Source organism: Oryctolagus cuniculus, chromosome 3, assembly GCF_051225735.1.
Source record: "Oryctolagus cuniculus isolate XC-2025 breed Fujian yellow rabbit chromosome 3, ASM5122573v1, whole genome shotgun sequence".
NCBI classification, from domain to species: Eukaryota; Metazoa; Chordata; class Mammalia; order Lagomorpha; family Leporidae; genus Oryctolagus; species Oryctolagus cuniculus.
In genome coordinates, this window is record NC_142869.1 from 181,365,001 (window position 1) to 181,381,693 (window position 16,693).

Consider the following 16,693-nt stretch of genomic DNA (forward strand, 5'->3'; position numbering starts at 1 on the left):
CATTCAGCTCTTTATCTCCGGTTCTCAGTGCTCAGCATAGCAGCTGGAATAAATGTATGTATAGGTGAGAGAGGTCTAAAAAACATTTCCAGTAGAAAAGTGTGCATTTTTTAGGACAACCTCTCTGGGTTTGCCAAAGCACTTTTTAGTGAAGGCAGTGACACAGAGAAAATCAGACACCGTGAAAAAGAGCAGCAGCTGGACCCAGAAAAACGCACGTGTGACTGTCTCCACTGGGGTGGGCATCTCAGACCTTCAGCCCCAGGATGAAGGGCGAGAGATGACAACACTTTCCAAGCTTAACACGGTGAAAAGTCTTTCCGTCTAAAGTGTCCACAGAAGCCAACATCTTGAGAAGTCATTTCTCTTCTTGCTGACTTCTGCCTCTCTTTGTGGTCATGCAGTTACTATTTGCTAATGAGGCCCAATGAAGAACTGCTTTGTACCTTAGGTTATCTGGTGTGTTGTAACATCATTTTCTGTTCTCCCTAACAAGAACAACAAACACACATGTGTTTTTCTTTCTCTGAAATCAAACAATATTTGATTAGTTTTTCAGAGTCAATTTTTCTTGAGTTAATGACTCATAGAAAAATAAATTCTCTATTGATGAAGGGGGAAATTGATATACTCGAGCAAACACACACATAATTACATAGTCTCAGATTAATACTGCAGGTGAGCTAATTAGAACCACTATAATTAAATCTAGAACCACTTAAATGGCCGTCAAATAAAAAGTGCTTACATTACAGTGCTGGATCTTTTGCGTCGAATCTGAATTCCAAAAGGATTGGTCTGAATCATGACATCATACAGGCGGTTTTCAGGGGAGCCAACCGGCGAGGGAGGGGTATTTAGGGGTACTGGTACTTCGTATCTTTTATTAGTGGGATCGTAGATCTGGCAAGGAGAGAGAAGAAAACTTTCTTTAACAGAAAACTTTTATTTAATAAATATAAATTTCCAAAGTACAACTTTTGGATTATAGCGGTTCTTCCCCCCATAACCACCCTCCCATCTGCAAACCATCCCATCTCCTACTCCCTCTCCCATCGCATTGAGAGAAGAAAACTTTACGATGGAGACTCTGACCTAAAACCTCTCAAGTGTTTTGGTCCATTTGAACCACAGCAAGATGCATCAAATATCGCTAAATAGATGTGAGGTCTGCCTGCCCATTCTGCCTGATACAGATCCTGACCTTGAATAATGTCTTAGTAACACCCATTCAGAGCCAGGGGAAACCTTCCAGTAAAGAACATGTGCTCCAAATGTGTAGAATCTTGAGGATGGAGTGTATGTGTGATTTTATGTGTGTGTTAAAGTGTGTGGTATGTGAGCATGCAACTGAATAAAATCATGCATGTGAACACATGTGTGTCAGGAATCAGAGAACTGGGTTTTCACGGGACTCTGAGATTGCCTTACTATTCAAGCTTCTATAAATGTCACAGCCTTTCCATCTAGAGGTTCCTGTTTGGTATCCACCAGCTGTTCTGAGTTACCTGACAGGATTGGTACGGGGAATAATGCAAAGGGTGAGAAGCGTTGTGCAAAGACAACAGGCGTCATCACTGTGACCCATCACCCTCTCCCCCACACTATTACTAGCACATCGATGCTTGGGTAAAGTTTCTCAAATTGTTATTTCTCAGACCAAAGGCAACATCCATAATTAAATTTTGACTTCAATATTAACTATTTTAATACATTCATTAAATATGGGGCCAACATTGTGGCATAGTGGGTTAAGCTGCTGCTTGGATACCTGTGTCCCATATCAGAGTGCCAGTTTGGGTCCCTGTTACTCCACTTCTGATCCAGTTCTCTACTAGTGTGCCTGGGAAGCAGCAGACAATGGTTCAAGTACTTAAGTTCCTGTCACTCATGTGGGAAACCCAGATGGAGTTCTGGGCTCCTGGCTTTGGCTTAGTCTCACCTCAGCTGTTGTAGTCATTTGGGGAATTACCCAGCAATGGAGGCTTTCTCTGTCTCTCTGTCTTTCTCTCTCTGTCTCTCTCTCTCTCTCTCTCTCTCATCATTCTGCCTTTAAATAAAAACTTTAAAATAAATACCACTTTTTTTTTCAAATATAATTTTGGAAAAACTCCTAGTAGAAAACATGTGTGGCTCACTGAATTTCTAGCAGATGGAGCAGAGCAGTTGGTCTCAAAGTGTAGCCCATGGACTTGCAGCATCAGCAGCACCTGGGGACTTGTCAGAGCTACAGATTCCCAGGCTGGGTCCCACCCAGAGCTATGGAAACGGAAACCCTGAGAGTGAGGTCCAGCAGTGTGGGTTATAAGATCTACAGGTGATTCTGTTGCACGTTAAAGTCTGAGAACCACTGCTAGAGAAATAATTATGGTACTGGAAGTAAGTGAATACCTCTGCTATGTGTTTATAACAAAGCTGACTAATTTTTCTCAGGGAAAAGGGATTGTTCCTTGAGGATGCTTCTGACTTAAAGTGCTATTGTAGAAAATTCACAATCCTGGTGGATCAAGGTCACATCCCCACTCTACTCTCCACTAACTTTCTTACCTTTTCCTCTCCAGGCCTCGGCTTCTGCATTGGTAAAACAAGGGATTTGGAGTAAAAGTCTTGCAAGCTCTCACACCCATCCAGAGCTGCAAGTTAAGACTTCATATGGACAACCAGAATCTGCAACACAGAATTACCTTGACCTGCAGCATGTATTCTGTGTGGTAGGTCACAGTCAGCACGAGGTTGCTGATCTTTGCAGAGAGAGAAGCAGGATCCGCGGTGGTAGCTGCTGCAGGCTGGGGATGCACAGCTCTCAGTGGCAACGGCAGAGCCAGCTCCACCGCTCGAGCCAATTCTGGGGCCTCCAAGAGGGTAAGGTCTGTAGTGATGCCCGTGGACAGGTACTGAACGTTACTGGCGGCGTAGTTAGGGGTGGTGTCATAGAAGCAGATGGGCACACCAGGAGTAGTTGTGTGCTGGAACAGCAGAAGGGGTTCGTGGTCAGCTCCTGTTAACACACTTTGAGGCTCTATTTACTGGAGAAGTTGGCTGACACAGACAAGTCTCAGACAGCATGCCCATTGCTGTGGGTTGAATTGTGTTAAGCCCTAACCCCTGGTACTTGCCAGTGTGACTGTCTGAAAATAGGGTCTTTGCAGATGATTCATTGTGATGAGCTCATTAAGGCTGGCCCTGATCAACATCCACATTAAGCGGAGAAATTTGAACAGACACGGAGACACACCAGGGAAAATGCCAGGTGAGAATGGAGGTACCTCTCAGGGTGATGCATCAACAAGGCAAGAAAGGCCACATGCACGCAGCCAGCAACCACCAGAGATCCATGGAGAATCAAACAGAGTCTGCCTCATGGCTCTTGAAGAACTCAACCCTCCCAACACCTTGAGCTCAGATTGCTAGACTCCAATAGCTGGGAGGGAAAAAATGTCCGTTCTTCTAAGCCATCCAGTTCATGATGCTTTGTTATGGAAGCCATAGCAAAAAAAAAAAAAAAAAAAAAAAAAAGCACCCATTTTTAAAAACACAGGTACACACAGACAATTAGTGATGTGGCAGCAGTGGCCTCATCTAGAGACTGCAACCCCCAGGCAGGCTTTGCTCCCACTGTCCTGATCGTTCCGCATGACATCGACGAGCCATCACTTATTTTGCCTCACTTTCACTTGCTCTATTGCTCAAATGGAGAGAAACGGCCTTGCCTCACCCTTCCTGCTTTGGAATTCCCAAGTGAGGAAAAAGAAGGTTTTAAAATATTCAGTGAAAATTAACTGAAATGTGATCCCTGTTGAACATGGGAGTGGGAATGGGAGAGGGAAGAGATGTATAATTTGGGACATGCTCAGGCTGACTTGCCCCAAGTGGTGGAGTTGGAAGCATACCAGGGGATTCCAATTCAATCCCATCGAGGTGGCATGTACCAATGCCATCTCACTGTTCCAGGTGATCAATTTCAGTTCACAGTTGGTCATGGTGGAGGGACTGGGAGTCAAAGGGAGCACATAGACAAGTCTAGTACCTGCTAACGCTAACCGATGGAGTAAATAAAGGGGAGAGTGATCCAACATGGGAAGTGAGATACTCAGCAGACTCATAGAATGGCAGATGTCCTAAATAGCACTCTGGCCTCAGAATCAGCCCTAAAGGCATTCAGAGCTGGCTGAAAAGCTCATGAGAGTATTTCAGGCATGGAAAGCCAAGACACTCTGGCAAAAGATCTCTGCGAGTGAGATCCCAGTGGAAAGAACAGGTCATCAAAGAAGGAGGTACCTTTCTCTGAAGGGAGGAGAGAACCTCCACTTTGACTATGACCTTGTCTAAACAAGATAAGAGTCGGAGAACTCAGAGGGCTTCCATAGCCTTGGAAACTCATGACTGGAGCATAGGGAGATTACTGATGCCATAGACAGGAGTGTCAATTGGTAAAGTCAACAACAGGAGTCACTGTGCACTTACTCCTCATGTAGGATCTCTATCCTTAATGTGCTGTACATTGAGATTTAATGCTATAACGAGTACTCAAACAATATATTTCACTTTGTGTTTCTATGGGGGTGCAAACTGTTGAAATCCTTACTTAATGCATACTAAACTGATCCTCTGTAAAAAAAAAAAAAAAAAAAAAAAAAAAGAAATTATCAATTCCCAACTTGACTCTCACTGGGATTAAACATGACAATAGGTCTGCTCTGATTTAATCATCATTTAAAAAAAATCATCTATTATTTTTCACTTTATGTTTCTGTGTGGGAGCAAACTGTTGAAATCCTTACTTAATGTATACTAAGCTGATCTTCTGTATATTAAGATAATCGAAAATTAATCTTGATGTGAATGGAAGGGGAGAGGGAGTGGGAAAGGGGAGGGTTGTGGGTGGGAAGGACGGTATGGGGGGGAAGCCATTGTAATCCATAAGTCGTACTTTGGAAATTTATATTCATTAAATAAAAGTTTAAAAAAAATATTCAGTGCACAATGCATATCCAATGTATCTATCTTTGTGAAAAATGAGTGATGTGGTTGTGAGATCTGAATAACGTGGTTGGAGTGGCAATGAGAAAAGCAATCATCTTCTGACTCAAAGTTTCTGGGAGAAATACTGATCCCATATCATGCAGAGTTGGGAAATGTGTGTTGGCAGTGTTGTGATAACCATTCAAGCCACCAATACTTGACAAGTGCTTTCTAGGTGCCAATTACTGGTGGTGCAGTTTCTACAATTTCATGATCAATATGGTAATCCGCTCTCATCATTACCTCCCAAAGACACCCCCGCAACCTGCAATTCTCCTCGGAGACAGCAGGATCCTCAGGGTAGCAGTTGAACTTTTCTAGATCATTGACTGGAAGAGCCCACTCGATGGAGAATTCCTGTCCCAGTACCAGGCCCTGGAGATTAGTGATGGTCACCACCTGCGGAAACAGAGAGGCAACCCCAGTGACAGAGCAGGTGCAGAGAAGCAGCTGGGTAAAGCCTTTGCCTGTGGTCTGTCAGTCCTTCCTCCTGTCCCACTTTGTCATGGGATATTTGGGAATTGGCTCCCTCCTGACCTTTATCGTCTCTGGGAGTCAACTCAGAAGCAGGAGATGGGAAGAGATTTGATTCTGTTAAGGACACAGACCACCGATGGGGCTCTCACCATTAGGCTTACTGTCCTCTGGGTATCCTGCTTATTCAGTTTAATAGCGGTGGTGGTTAGGCCGGCGCCATGGCTCACTAGGCTAATCCTCTGCCTTGCGGCGCCAGCACACCAGGTTCTAGTCCTGGTTGGGGCACCAGATTCTGTCCCGGTTGCCCCTCTTCCAGGCCAGCTCTTTGCTGTGGCCCGGGAGTGCAGTGGAGGATGGCCCAAGTGCTTGGGCCCTGCACCCACATGGGAGACCAGGAGAAGCACCTGGCTCCTGCCATCGGATCAGCGTGGTGCGCCGGCTGCAGCGCGCCGGCCGTGACGGCCATTGGAGGGTGAACCAACGGCAAAGGAAGGCCTTTCTCTCTGTCTCTCTCTCTATCACTGTCCACTCTGCCTGAAAAAAAAAATAGCGGTGGTGGCTAGAACGACAGCTCAGCTTTGCTGTGCATGCATGTGCACTAAGTAATCTGATGGCCACTTTACGAGCACTATCTCCAGCAACCCTATCAAGTGATTTCAAGCTGTGAATACCATGGATATCTCCATGTTGTAGAACAGAGGCACAGGGAAGTTAAACACCTTGCCCAAGCCCTCACAGCTAACCTATGGTAAATATAGAACTGGAGCTTCATTTTGCCTAACTCTAGAACCGAGGTATTTCCTTATGCATTGTGCATTGTCACGTTAGCAGGGAGCTGATCTGAGGAATAGTGAATTTCCCAGCACTTGAAATAATCAACTAACAATGTAAAGGAATCACTCAATAATTTCTCCTGATGTTTTATTTTACTCTTATTTTCTGTAGTGGTATAAAAATAGCTTAAAGCATGAAGGGAAAATACCACATGTGTCTTACAGAGGATCTTTAACTTCAACAAGAGGGCAAATGTGTGAATACCCTCCAGACGTAGGCCCAAGTACTGGACTATGCTTTCACTCTGTCCGTCTAGGCTCAGTTATAAAAGAGCTCTCAGCTGGCGCCGTGGCTCACTAGGCTAATCCTCTGCCTAGCGGCGCCGGCACACCAGGTTCTAGTCCCGGTCGGGATGCCGGATTCTGTCCCGGTTGCCCCTCTTCCAAGCCAGCTCTCTGCTGTGGCCCGGGAGTGCAGTGGAGGATGGCCCAGGTGATTGGGCCCTGCACCCCATGGGAGACCAGGAGAAGCACCTGGCTCCTGCCATCAGATCAGTGCAGTCCACCGGCCGCAGTGCGCCAGCCGCGGTGGCCATTGGAGGGTGAACCAACGGCAAAGGAAGACCTTTCTCTTTGTCTCTTTCACTGTCCACTCTGCCTGCCAAAAAAAAAAAAAAAAAAAAAAAAAAAAAAAAAAAAAAGAGCTCTCTTCTCTTAGGGTCCCGGCCATCACTAACTTTTTCAAAGTCCTGTCGCAAACCAAGCTGAAGGGTCTGTATTGAGCATATTTCTTCTGCCCCCTCCCCGTAACCTGGGGGATCTCTCCACTTATCCTTGTGACTGCTCAAAGACAAAAGAGAAGGGAAGGCCAAGGTCAGACTCTCTTCCCACCTTTGTTGAGGCACTGTAGGTGACACTTGAAATGGAGGTGACAGCATTATTAAATATGACACTAAAATTAGTTGGCTCCTTGTCCATTCCCAAGATTTTGATATCTGTAAACATGAGGCTGTCAGGGTCCTCGTAATTATTATTTAGAATCTTGGCCTGTAGACGGTTCTGAAAAGAAAAAACGTCTGGTTAGAAAGCAGATGAATCAACCACCCTCATTCCACCCAACATTTTCTGAGCTCTAAGGCATTCTTTTCTTGCTCTCATTCTAGAATATTTCCAGAGGGGCTGTTGCTGTGGCACAGTGGGATAAGCTGCCACCACTACTGGCATCCCATATCAGAGTGCCTGTTGGAGCCCGGGTCATCGGCTTCCCATCCAGCGTCACACTAACGCAACTGGGAAAGCAGAATAAGGTGGTTCAAGTACTTGGGTCCCTGCCACCCCTGTGGGAGATCAGGATGGATTTCCTCACTCTGGTTTCTTTTCTTTTTTTTTTTTTTTAACAGGCAGAGTGGACAGTGAGAGAGAGACAGAGAGAAAGGTCTTCCTTTGCCGTTGGTTCACCCTCCAATGGCCGCTGCTGCTGGTGCGCTGTGCTGATCTGAAGGCAGGAGCCAGGTGCTTCTCCTGGTCTCCCATGAGGGTGCAGGGCCCAAGCACTTGGGCCATCCTCCACTGCACTCCCTGGCCACAGCAGAAAGCTGGCCTGGAAGAGGGGCAACTGGGACAGAATCCGGTGCCCTGACTGGGACTAGAACCCGGTGTGCCAGCGCTGCTAGGCGGAGGATTAGCCTATTGAGCCGCGGCTCTGGCCCTCACTCTGGTTTCAACCTGACCCAGCCCTGGCGCTTCTAGCCACTTGGAACGACCTCTCCCCACCCCTCCTTCTCTCTTTCTCTATAACTCTGCCTTCAAAATATATGTATAAAAGATAAAACTATAAATTTCTTGGGGAAAAACGGAGAAAATATTCAGGATCTATGGATAGACAAAGAGCTCTGACTTGACACCAAGTAGCAGAATCCATAAAAGAAAATATTAATAAATTATACCTATAAAGTATTTTGCCAATAGCAAATAGTCAGATGGTACATAGGCATCTGAAAAGATGGTGAACATCATTAGACATCAGAGAAAGACAGATTAAAGCTCACTGAGTTATAACTACACGCCTGTCAGAATAAGACAAAGCAGGTGACAGCAAATGCTACTGGTGATGCTGACAAACTGGATCACACATGGTGCTGGCACCCTGGAAACAGTGAGGGAGCTTCTTCCAAAACTAATGTACCACCATAAGACCCAGCAACTGTACTCTCGGGCAACTGCCCAGAGGAATAAAAACCTGCGTTCACACCAAAACCTGCACATGAATGCCGTAATTTTCTTTTGTTTGTAATAGTCCATGGCTACAAATGTGTCAACTGATCTTTATCAAGTGAATAATTAAACAGAAGGTAGCACATCTATACCTTGGAACACTATTCAGCAATTAGAAGAAACAAACTATTGTTATATACAGTAAGTTGGGATGAATTTTGAGAGAATTCTGCTGAAAGAAAAAGACCCCAAAGGTTTCATACTGGATGGTTCCATTTGCATAATATTCTTGAGAAGACAAAATCACAGAAATGGAGACCAGATGAACAGTTGTCAAGGGCGAAGACAGGGATGGGGCAGGAAGCAAGTGAGTGGGGCTTGAAAAGGACAAGTGGAGAGATCTTATGTAGATGGAGATGCTCTCTGTTTTGATACCATCAAAGCCCATTTCCTGGTTGTGCAATTTTACCAGTTTCATAAGATGTTACCATTAGGGGGAATTGGGTGAAGAGCACAGGGGACCCCTGGCTATTTCTTACAACTGAACGGACATCTTTAACTAACTCAAAATAAACCATTTAATTTAGAAAACAGCATGAATTCAAGTGAGAACTGAAGGAGATTTCCACTATAGAAATCTCTGCTAATCTGCTAATACATGAATGAGACTTCTGTATCTTCCAGACTTTCAAAGCCATCACTTGAAGACTGTGCCCAGAGCCAAATTTTAGGGGCCAGGAGGAAAGCTGTTTTGGAAGAATCTCAAAAAGAGACCCAACCACTCATCACAATGCCCTCATCCTATATACATTTGCATCACTCAAGAATACACCCTTGGAATCCAGAACTCATTATGTAAAGCACAAAGACAATGATGTGTTTTTTCCTCCAGAAACACAAAATAAAATAAAAGCAAATTCTGCATAGAACTCTTATTGATTTCTACAGGCTTTTTTATCTGGTGCAGATTCACTCTTACCATAACTTGAATCTCTTCTCTACCTATTCCACATGACCAAGCATCTATAATACACTAAGAACTTGATTGTAAAAATTAAAAGAAAAATAAGAAAAGGAGGAGGAGTGAGGGTAGGGTGGGAAGCACAGTTGTTCTCTTAAAACTATATATATGGAATACATGAAGTTTATTTCATTTATATAAATAAAAAAGTAAAATAAAATATTTTTAAAAATATCACAGAGAAAATACGCATATGTTTTTAAAAACAGTACTTACAGAGGTAACAGAGAAGTCATACAGAATGTATTTCCTTTCAGTTACAGCATCTGAAAGAGAAAGACCAAGGAGTTACCACAGGAGCAGTGGAGCCATGTTCTCTGCATCTGGAATCCCTATGCCATCTAGTTCTGCTCATCCAAGTTCTGCTCATTTTGTCAACCAAACCCCACACAGAAGTTTCCTGGACCACTTTCTCTGAACTGGCACGTTGTAGTACCACTTTACTGGAATTTAAAACATTTCTACTTGCATTATATTTATCTACACACATTATAATCATATTGATAAACCATAAGCTAATCACAGGAGATATTTGTGTCATTCATCTTCATATCCATTGCATATAATACTCAAAATCAGGTTAATATTAATGTATTATAATTATACGCAGGGCAGGATTTTCATAAAATCACATCAGCTTATATGAAGTATTTAAATAAAAATTTTATAGTAGAATAACACTAAGCATATTAGATTCTTCTGCTTCAATAACAATCAAAGCAGTACTTTAGAAAGTTATTATCCAAATGCAATGCTTGTTATTAACATTCATACAAAAAATGCAATACTACGATGTCTGTTGCTTTGGTGGAGATGCATTTGTAGCCTATTTGAATTTGTGGCGCTAGCAGAATTTTCAGAATGAGTTCTAACCCTTGATTCTATGCCACAGAAATAAATAACAACCATGATGGAGTTAATATCATATTAGGCAACCCATGGTAACCAGTTTTCTCTGAGAACCACAGAGATGGAGCCATGAGGAAACCCACCTTTAGATTCACCATCATCCCAGTACAGCTCCCCCTTTGCCTCTCGCTTGTAGTCCAAGGCGATGATGAGTCCCAGTGGATTCTTCCGGCTGTAAGGGAGAAATTCGCAGTTTCAGAGAATGAAGAAGAGATGGAACCAGGTGAAACCAGCCTCCTTCATGTCCTAAAGACAGATAAACCCAGATCTGCCCTAAAGCAGGGTAGTAGAAGCATGGAAGTTGAGCGTGGGCAGGCCACAGAGTTGGCAGTGAATGAACAATGAAAACACTGGAACAAGGAGACAGTTCCTGATGAAAACTGGGTTTGTGATCAAACAATAATCCTAACCACTGGGGTGTTGCCTGTGCCTTGCACACTTCTAAAGGCACTACCTATATTGTCACTTAAATAAATTCAACCTTCAGCATAGCTGGCTGAACTATCATCATCCCCAGAGTTGCCCAAGGAAAGCAAATTTGTTATTCAATGTGTCTATCTCCAGAGTCTGAGCTCTTGATCTCTAAGCAATGCTGACTTTCACCTGACAACCTTTATATCCTATTTAACCTGCATCCTCTCATACATTACGGGAATCTACCTGGGGACAATTTACGGACAAAGAGGAGTCCTTAAAGTGATGATTTTGACAATTCCTATAATCTAATTAATTAATACCAAAGTGAAGAACTATGGGAATGTTAAAGAAATAAGACTACTTTTATCCCTCCTATGGGAGGACCAAGATGTTAGTTGTGGACCAGCTCTGAAAGGAGGAGAGGGAGAGTCTGATTGGAGATATTTTCCCTTGGTTTATCCTCTCTTAATCTCTATTTGCCTTTCCCATAATGCCTTGCCCCATCACAGCACCAGAGCATTCACACCTTAGAAGAGTGAGACGCTTACCTGGACTCTGTATTTACGTCTGGCTGCTGGGTGGGAAATATGTAGCCTCCTCGAAGGTGAAGTCCCATGCTATCACCTGGGAGTAGCATATCTACCAACTGTTTCCTCCATTGCATGGCCACTCCCTAATCAACCAAAGGAAAACAGATCACATGGTCACCCTGGGTGAGAAGAGACCTGAGGGATTATCTATTTCAGCTGTCTCATATTAAAGAAGAGAAAAATGAACACCCTCCAAAACGGAAGCCACTTGCCCAAAGCACACAGGTAGGACAGAGCAGAGACTTCAACATCCCCTTTTCTTTATATAACACCATGCTGAGGTTCTGCCAGTGGGCTTTAATTCTCTTGGTTATCACAGCCAATGTCCAATGACTGCTCCTGAAAGCTGCACAGTAACCAGTCTGATATAATCAATTTCCAGTTATTTAAATTATTTCATTGTACTCTTTGAAATGTCTCCTGTTATGGTTCGAATGTCTGTGTCCACCCAACGTTCATCAGTTGGGATCCAGTACTCAATGTGGCAGTATGAAGTAGTAGGGCCTTTAAGAAAATGATTAAGTCATGAGAGGTGAGTGAGAAGACACCATCAAGGAAGCAGAGTGAGCCCTCACCAGGCAGTGTGCCTGCAGAATAGTGAGCAATACATTTTTTTTTATTTTTTGACAGGCAGAGTGGACAGTGAGAGAGAAAGACAGAGAGAAAGGTTTTCCTTTTTGCCGTTGGTTCACCCTCCAATGGCCGGCTCGGCCAGCGCACCGCGCTGATCTGATGGCAGGAGCCAGGTGCTTCTCCTGGTCTCCCATGGGGTGCAGGGCTCAAGCACTTGGGCCATCCTCCACTGTACTCCCTGGCCACAGCAGAGAGCTGACCTGGAAGAGGGGCAACCGGGACAGAATCCAGTGCCCTGACTGGGACTAGAACCCGGTGTGCCAGCACCACAGGCGGAGGATTAGCCTATTGAGCTGCGGTGCCAGCCAAGTAAAACATCTCTATCATTTAAAAAATTACAGTGTAATTTTATTATACCATCGTAATGGACACCTCACAGAAAAATACCCACAGTTAACTAAATGTGAAACCTGTACTATTAACCTTCCCATGCTCCCACGACTTCCATCTTAGAATAACTGCCCTGTTACAAAAAGGGCTGCTTCACTTACTGTCTCATAATCGTACCAGATGTCATCTGGTATGTATGCTTTCACTTGGTCCACACCCTAGGGAAACAATGAGTAACATTAGCATACCCCTTTACAGTTTACAAAGTGCCTTCACACGTCACCGCATGTGTTTATCTGAACAATCCTGAGACGGTTGAGACCTTCCTGTTCTACAAATGGAAACTCAGAAACCGCAAGCAGCTCACTCTAAGCAGAGCTGTACCCAGAAATCAAATCTGTCTTGCTTCAATGCTCCTATACTTTCTAAAAGAAGTAGAAAAACTTCATTTACTGAGGCAGTCATATAACCTGAGAGCTGGGAGATGGGCCAGTCATGTCCCCAGGCCAGCCCTCCACCAGGTAGGTGGAAGAGTGGGTTAGCAAGACCTGCCATCCGAGGGTGTGGCTGCAACAGGCTCAGAGTTTTCAGAGGAGTCCACTGGTGACCGTTGATATTTATAAGCTGAGCAGCATCCTGACCTTGCCTCACATGTCCCCAGTTACTCTCGCCCCAGGTCACACGTGGATGGACGCCCCTGCCCTTCACACATGGACTTCAGAGTAGGACTCTCTCCTTGTCCAGCACCCTTTCCTCCCTGTACCGCTTCACATGGTCTTCTCTTCCAACCCTCCTCTGGACAAGGGGAAACGGACAGAGGGCCATACCAATGCACTGAAAGTCCGTGTCAAAACCACAACCACATGTCTAAGAACCCAGGCTTTAAGGCAATTTTGCAACATAGAAAATGTTTTGTGTGGTAGACTAGAGAGACCAACAACTACTATTTTTCTAATTATCAAACTTTTATAATTGCTCTTATTTATGGTCATATTCAGATAAAAATGCAGTCGTGGAACCCCAAGACTCCAGCTTATTCAGCTATAGAACCACGAGGACAAGTACAACATGCCACCCTGCTACTTAGTTATGAACATACTTCATATAAGACAGGTGTGATGAGGAGCCCAGGCCCCCATAAGAACTGCTCATGGACATCCCATGTGGCTGGGTCCTGGTAGAACCTATAAAACAGAGGGCATGGTGAGGCAACTGAAGTCTCTCCCATAGGAAAGCAGAACATTACAAGGCAAGAAGGCCCCAACTAAGCTGGTTACCACCAACAAGGTAATGTGAGATTATGATCTGAAGGGGAGCCTTTGAGGATCAGAGGACTCACTCATGTACCAGGGGCCTTGCCACCGTCTCCCCCAGCGTGTGAGCACGGTAGAAGAGGGTGTAGAGATAGGGCAGCAGGGTGTAGCGAATGTTCAGGTAATGTCTGCTGGAATTCAACAGCAAGGAGTCATCACCAAAGGCAGCAGGGTCCTGGTCCTAGAACAAAGTGGAATCAACAGCTGAATGTTTCTTTCCATTATTGTTTACAAGTTTCCTATGATGAGAAGTTTTGTACCGTGGAAGTAGCTATGGTCTCCAACTTGGAAAACATCAAAACACCTCCAGAGCGGAGAGCATCTTGGTCCTATTCCTTTACTTCATAGAAGAGAAAACAGCGTCAATGATGACACAACTTTCCCAGTGGAGGACTGCAAGCAGGTACCAGTTCACTGTGACACATGACTTTCAAGGGCAGCCTGTGTCCACCTCGGTGTGATAAAGAAGCCCTATAGAGGCAGCTGTGAAGACAGAGGGGCTCCCGTGCTCCCTGTTCTCTCCAGAGCTGCTCCAATTTATGTATTATGGTTTCTTGTAGTATTGTTTGGGAAGTAATAATTTTAAGTTGTACTAGTATTATTTTTTTAATCCAATACCTTAAGCCACGTTGCCAACCACCATGAGCTATAATCTCTTTACCTGTCTATGAATTTTTCTGAATTTGCAACTCAGATTATATGTTTAGAAAGGAAATCAATTCTGGACTCAGAGACAGAAATTTTTCATCAACAACCAGCATTCATTCGGTTCATTTTCCTTGTAATAACAGAAGATGTGAGAACAATGCATGTGAAAGACTTGGCACCCCGTACTGCCTGACTGAGAACGAAATTTGGATAAAATAGCCAAGTTTATTCCTTTTCCTTTCTCTGCTCCCTAAGATTCCCATTTCCTCCCAAGGAATAAAACTACCCATGGAGACTACTCCATGCCCCCTGCACAGGACTCACAAAAACCCTGAGGCCAACATCGAAGAAATAACAATCCACAGCCTCCATCACCCGGGATCCACCTGGGAGTCTGGAGCGCACGGTCCATGAGGGGGACCATGACTGAACACTGGAAATGTGGCTAGTGAAACTGGGGGACTGCACTCTTCCTTGCATTTGATTGCAATTATTTTAACTGCAAGTCTTAAGAAGGAATGAATGTAATTTTTCTTCCATTAACTACAACTTCATTATGTTGGTAGGATTACATTTCATCTCAGCTGCCAGACATCTGGCATACAAATTCAATCATTCTGCAAATATAAAATGCATGCTGAATTCTGAAGACTTTGTAGAAAGAAAAGGAGATAAAATAGTTCATTAATAGTAACCTCTGTTAAGCACAGGTTGAAATGCCAGTGTTCTGAATGTACTGAGTTACATATATGAGTTTTCAGATGTGAAAAGTACTGTTGCCTCATTTAACGTATTGAAATTTACAGTGACTCTTATGATAATTCTATCATACAGAGCTTGTGTGGAGGAGAGGAATTCAGCACTTCAACCAACCTCCTGGTGATGTGTGTTCTGATCTACGGAAGTCCTTTTAAGATATCCCATCATGAAAAGGACCAGCCCAACCTACGCCAGTCACCTACTTAGACACTCAAAAATAGTTCATCTCTCTCTAGACTACAAATAGCTAGGAAAGTCCATGGGTGAAATGCTTTGAAGGCTTAGATGTCAATCCTTCCAGGTTAGAGACATCATCATACAAAGTCAAAAGCCAGAGCCAAAATTATTATCAAGAATTCATCCTGATGAGCTTAGGAGCTAAACCACTCAATAAGCAATATCTCAGTTACGGATTATTGCATTAAATAAAATATATCCCATCTTTCTTGCTCCTACCATGAGCGTAAACATCTCTTTAAGGGGGACACTGAACCCAATTAATGTACTTTTACATCAAAAATACTATTATAGATAGAATAGGATAAAAGTGCTCAAGTTATGAGATATAGTGGGGGAGGTCTCCCAAATCATTCATAAAAAGATAGAATATTGTTACATACTGGAAAAAAATCAGACCACTTGTCTTCCCCTCCCTAAATTTTTCTTCCTCTCACCCCTGTCCACACCTCTGAAGTAAAATACCATCAAAGTCCAATCATTTCATGTTTTATAAGATGGTAACAGGAGTGATGAAACTTAGTACACAAGCGCAGGGTAAATACTTGGTACACAAGTGACAGAAATACCACAGAGACGTCAACAAATCTTACCTCTGTTGCTGAGTGTCCAATAGTAAAGTCATTCAGTATATACACACTTCCCATGCACCCTTAATCCTATACCCCGTTTTGGGCCCATCACCCAAGATTTACCTTCCTTATTCTCCACTTAGAGCCAACACGTGTAGCTTTGTGCCATCTCTCATCGAGAAGCAACATATGAGACAACGCAATAACTCCCCATTGCTGCTCTGGTGGCCTTACCGTGAACCCAGGCCCGTTATGATTCCTCGAGAGTGGATAAAATGCTCCCAGCTGCATCCATCTTCTACAGAGCTCCTCCGAGACATTTCCCAAATAACCACAGATGTTGGCACCTACCTGAAGAATTAGCACACATACAAGCACAGTGGTCAGGGAGAGAGGGGAAGCGCTGTGCACTTAAATGACAAGGGAAGAGCAGGTCTTATCTCCACCAGTCCATGTTTAAAGAGATCCAGAGTCCCTCCAGCCCAGTGAGAGAAGCAAACATGTTCAGGACACACTGGGGAGGAGAAGACTGATCGCTGGTACCGACCATGTCCATTGAATTGAGGGTTCTTCCTCGGTGTTCATTTTCCAACTCATGTTTCCCTATTTTGATGCCCTCCTAATAGGATTTTTCTGCAAGACTTAATGTTATCCTATGGTGTCTCCTTTCTATGTCCAGAAATTCCATGTGAAAAAACCCCCAGTGATAAAGTTTCACCATTCTCTAATCAGAAGGCAGCTCACATTATATGTAGACATTGATTTTCCAATACGTATC

The 16,693-nt window shown here is 43.9% G+C and overlaps 1 protein-coding gene across 1 annotated transcript in view; it reads right to left on the reverse strand.

Moving 5' to 3' along the window:
* The window catches only part of LOC100358478 (uncharacterized), a 285,002-nt gene that overhangs the window by 43,756 nt on the left and 224,553 nt on the right, over positions 1-16,693 (reverse strand). Inside the window, exons 164-174 of the mRNA XM_089328728.1 lie at positions 16,150-16,266; positions 13,726-13,880; positions 13,486-13,570; positions 12,548-12,604; positions 11,382-11,506; positions 10,500-10,588; positions 9,724-9,773; positions 7,164-7,331; positions 5,266-5,421; positions 2,685-2,966; positions 749-903 (exon numbers count right to left, since the gene is read on the reverse strand). Of these exons, the coding sequence (XP_089184854.1) occupies positions 749-903; positions 2,685-2,966; positions 5,266-5,421; positions 7,164-7,331; positions 9,724-9,773; positions 10,500-10,588; positions 11,382-11,506; positions 12,548-12,604; positions 13,486-13,570; positions 13,726-13,880; positions 16,150-16,266 (1,439 nt within the window). The remainder of the gene's footprint in view (positions 1-748; positions 904-2,684; positions 2,967-5,265; positions 5,422-7,163; positions 7,332-9,723; positions 9,774-10,499; positions 10,589-11,381; positions 11,507-12,547; positions 12,605-13,485; positions 13,571-13,725; positions 13,881-16,149; positions 16,267-16,693) is intronic.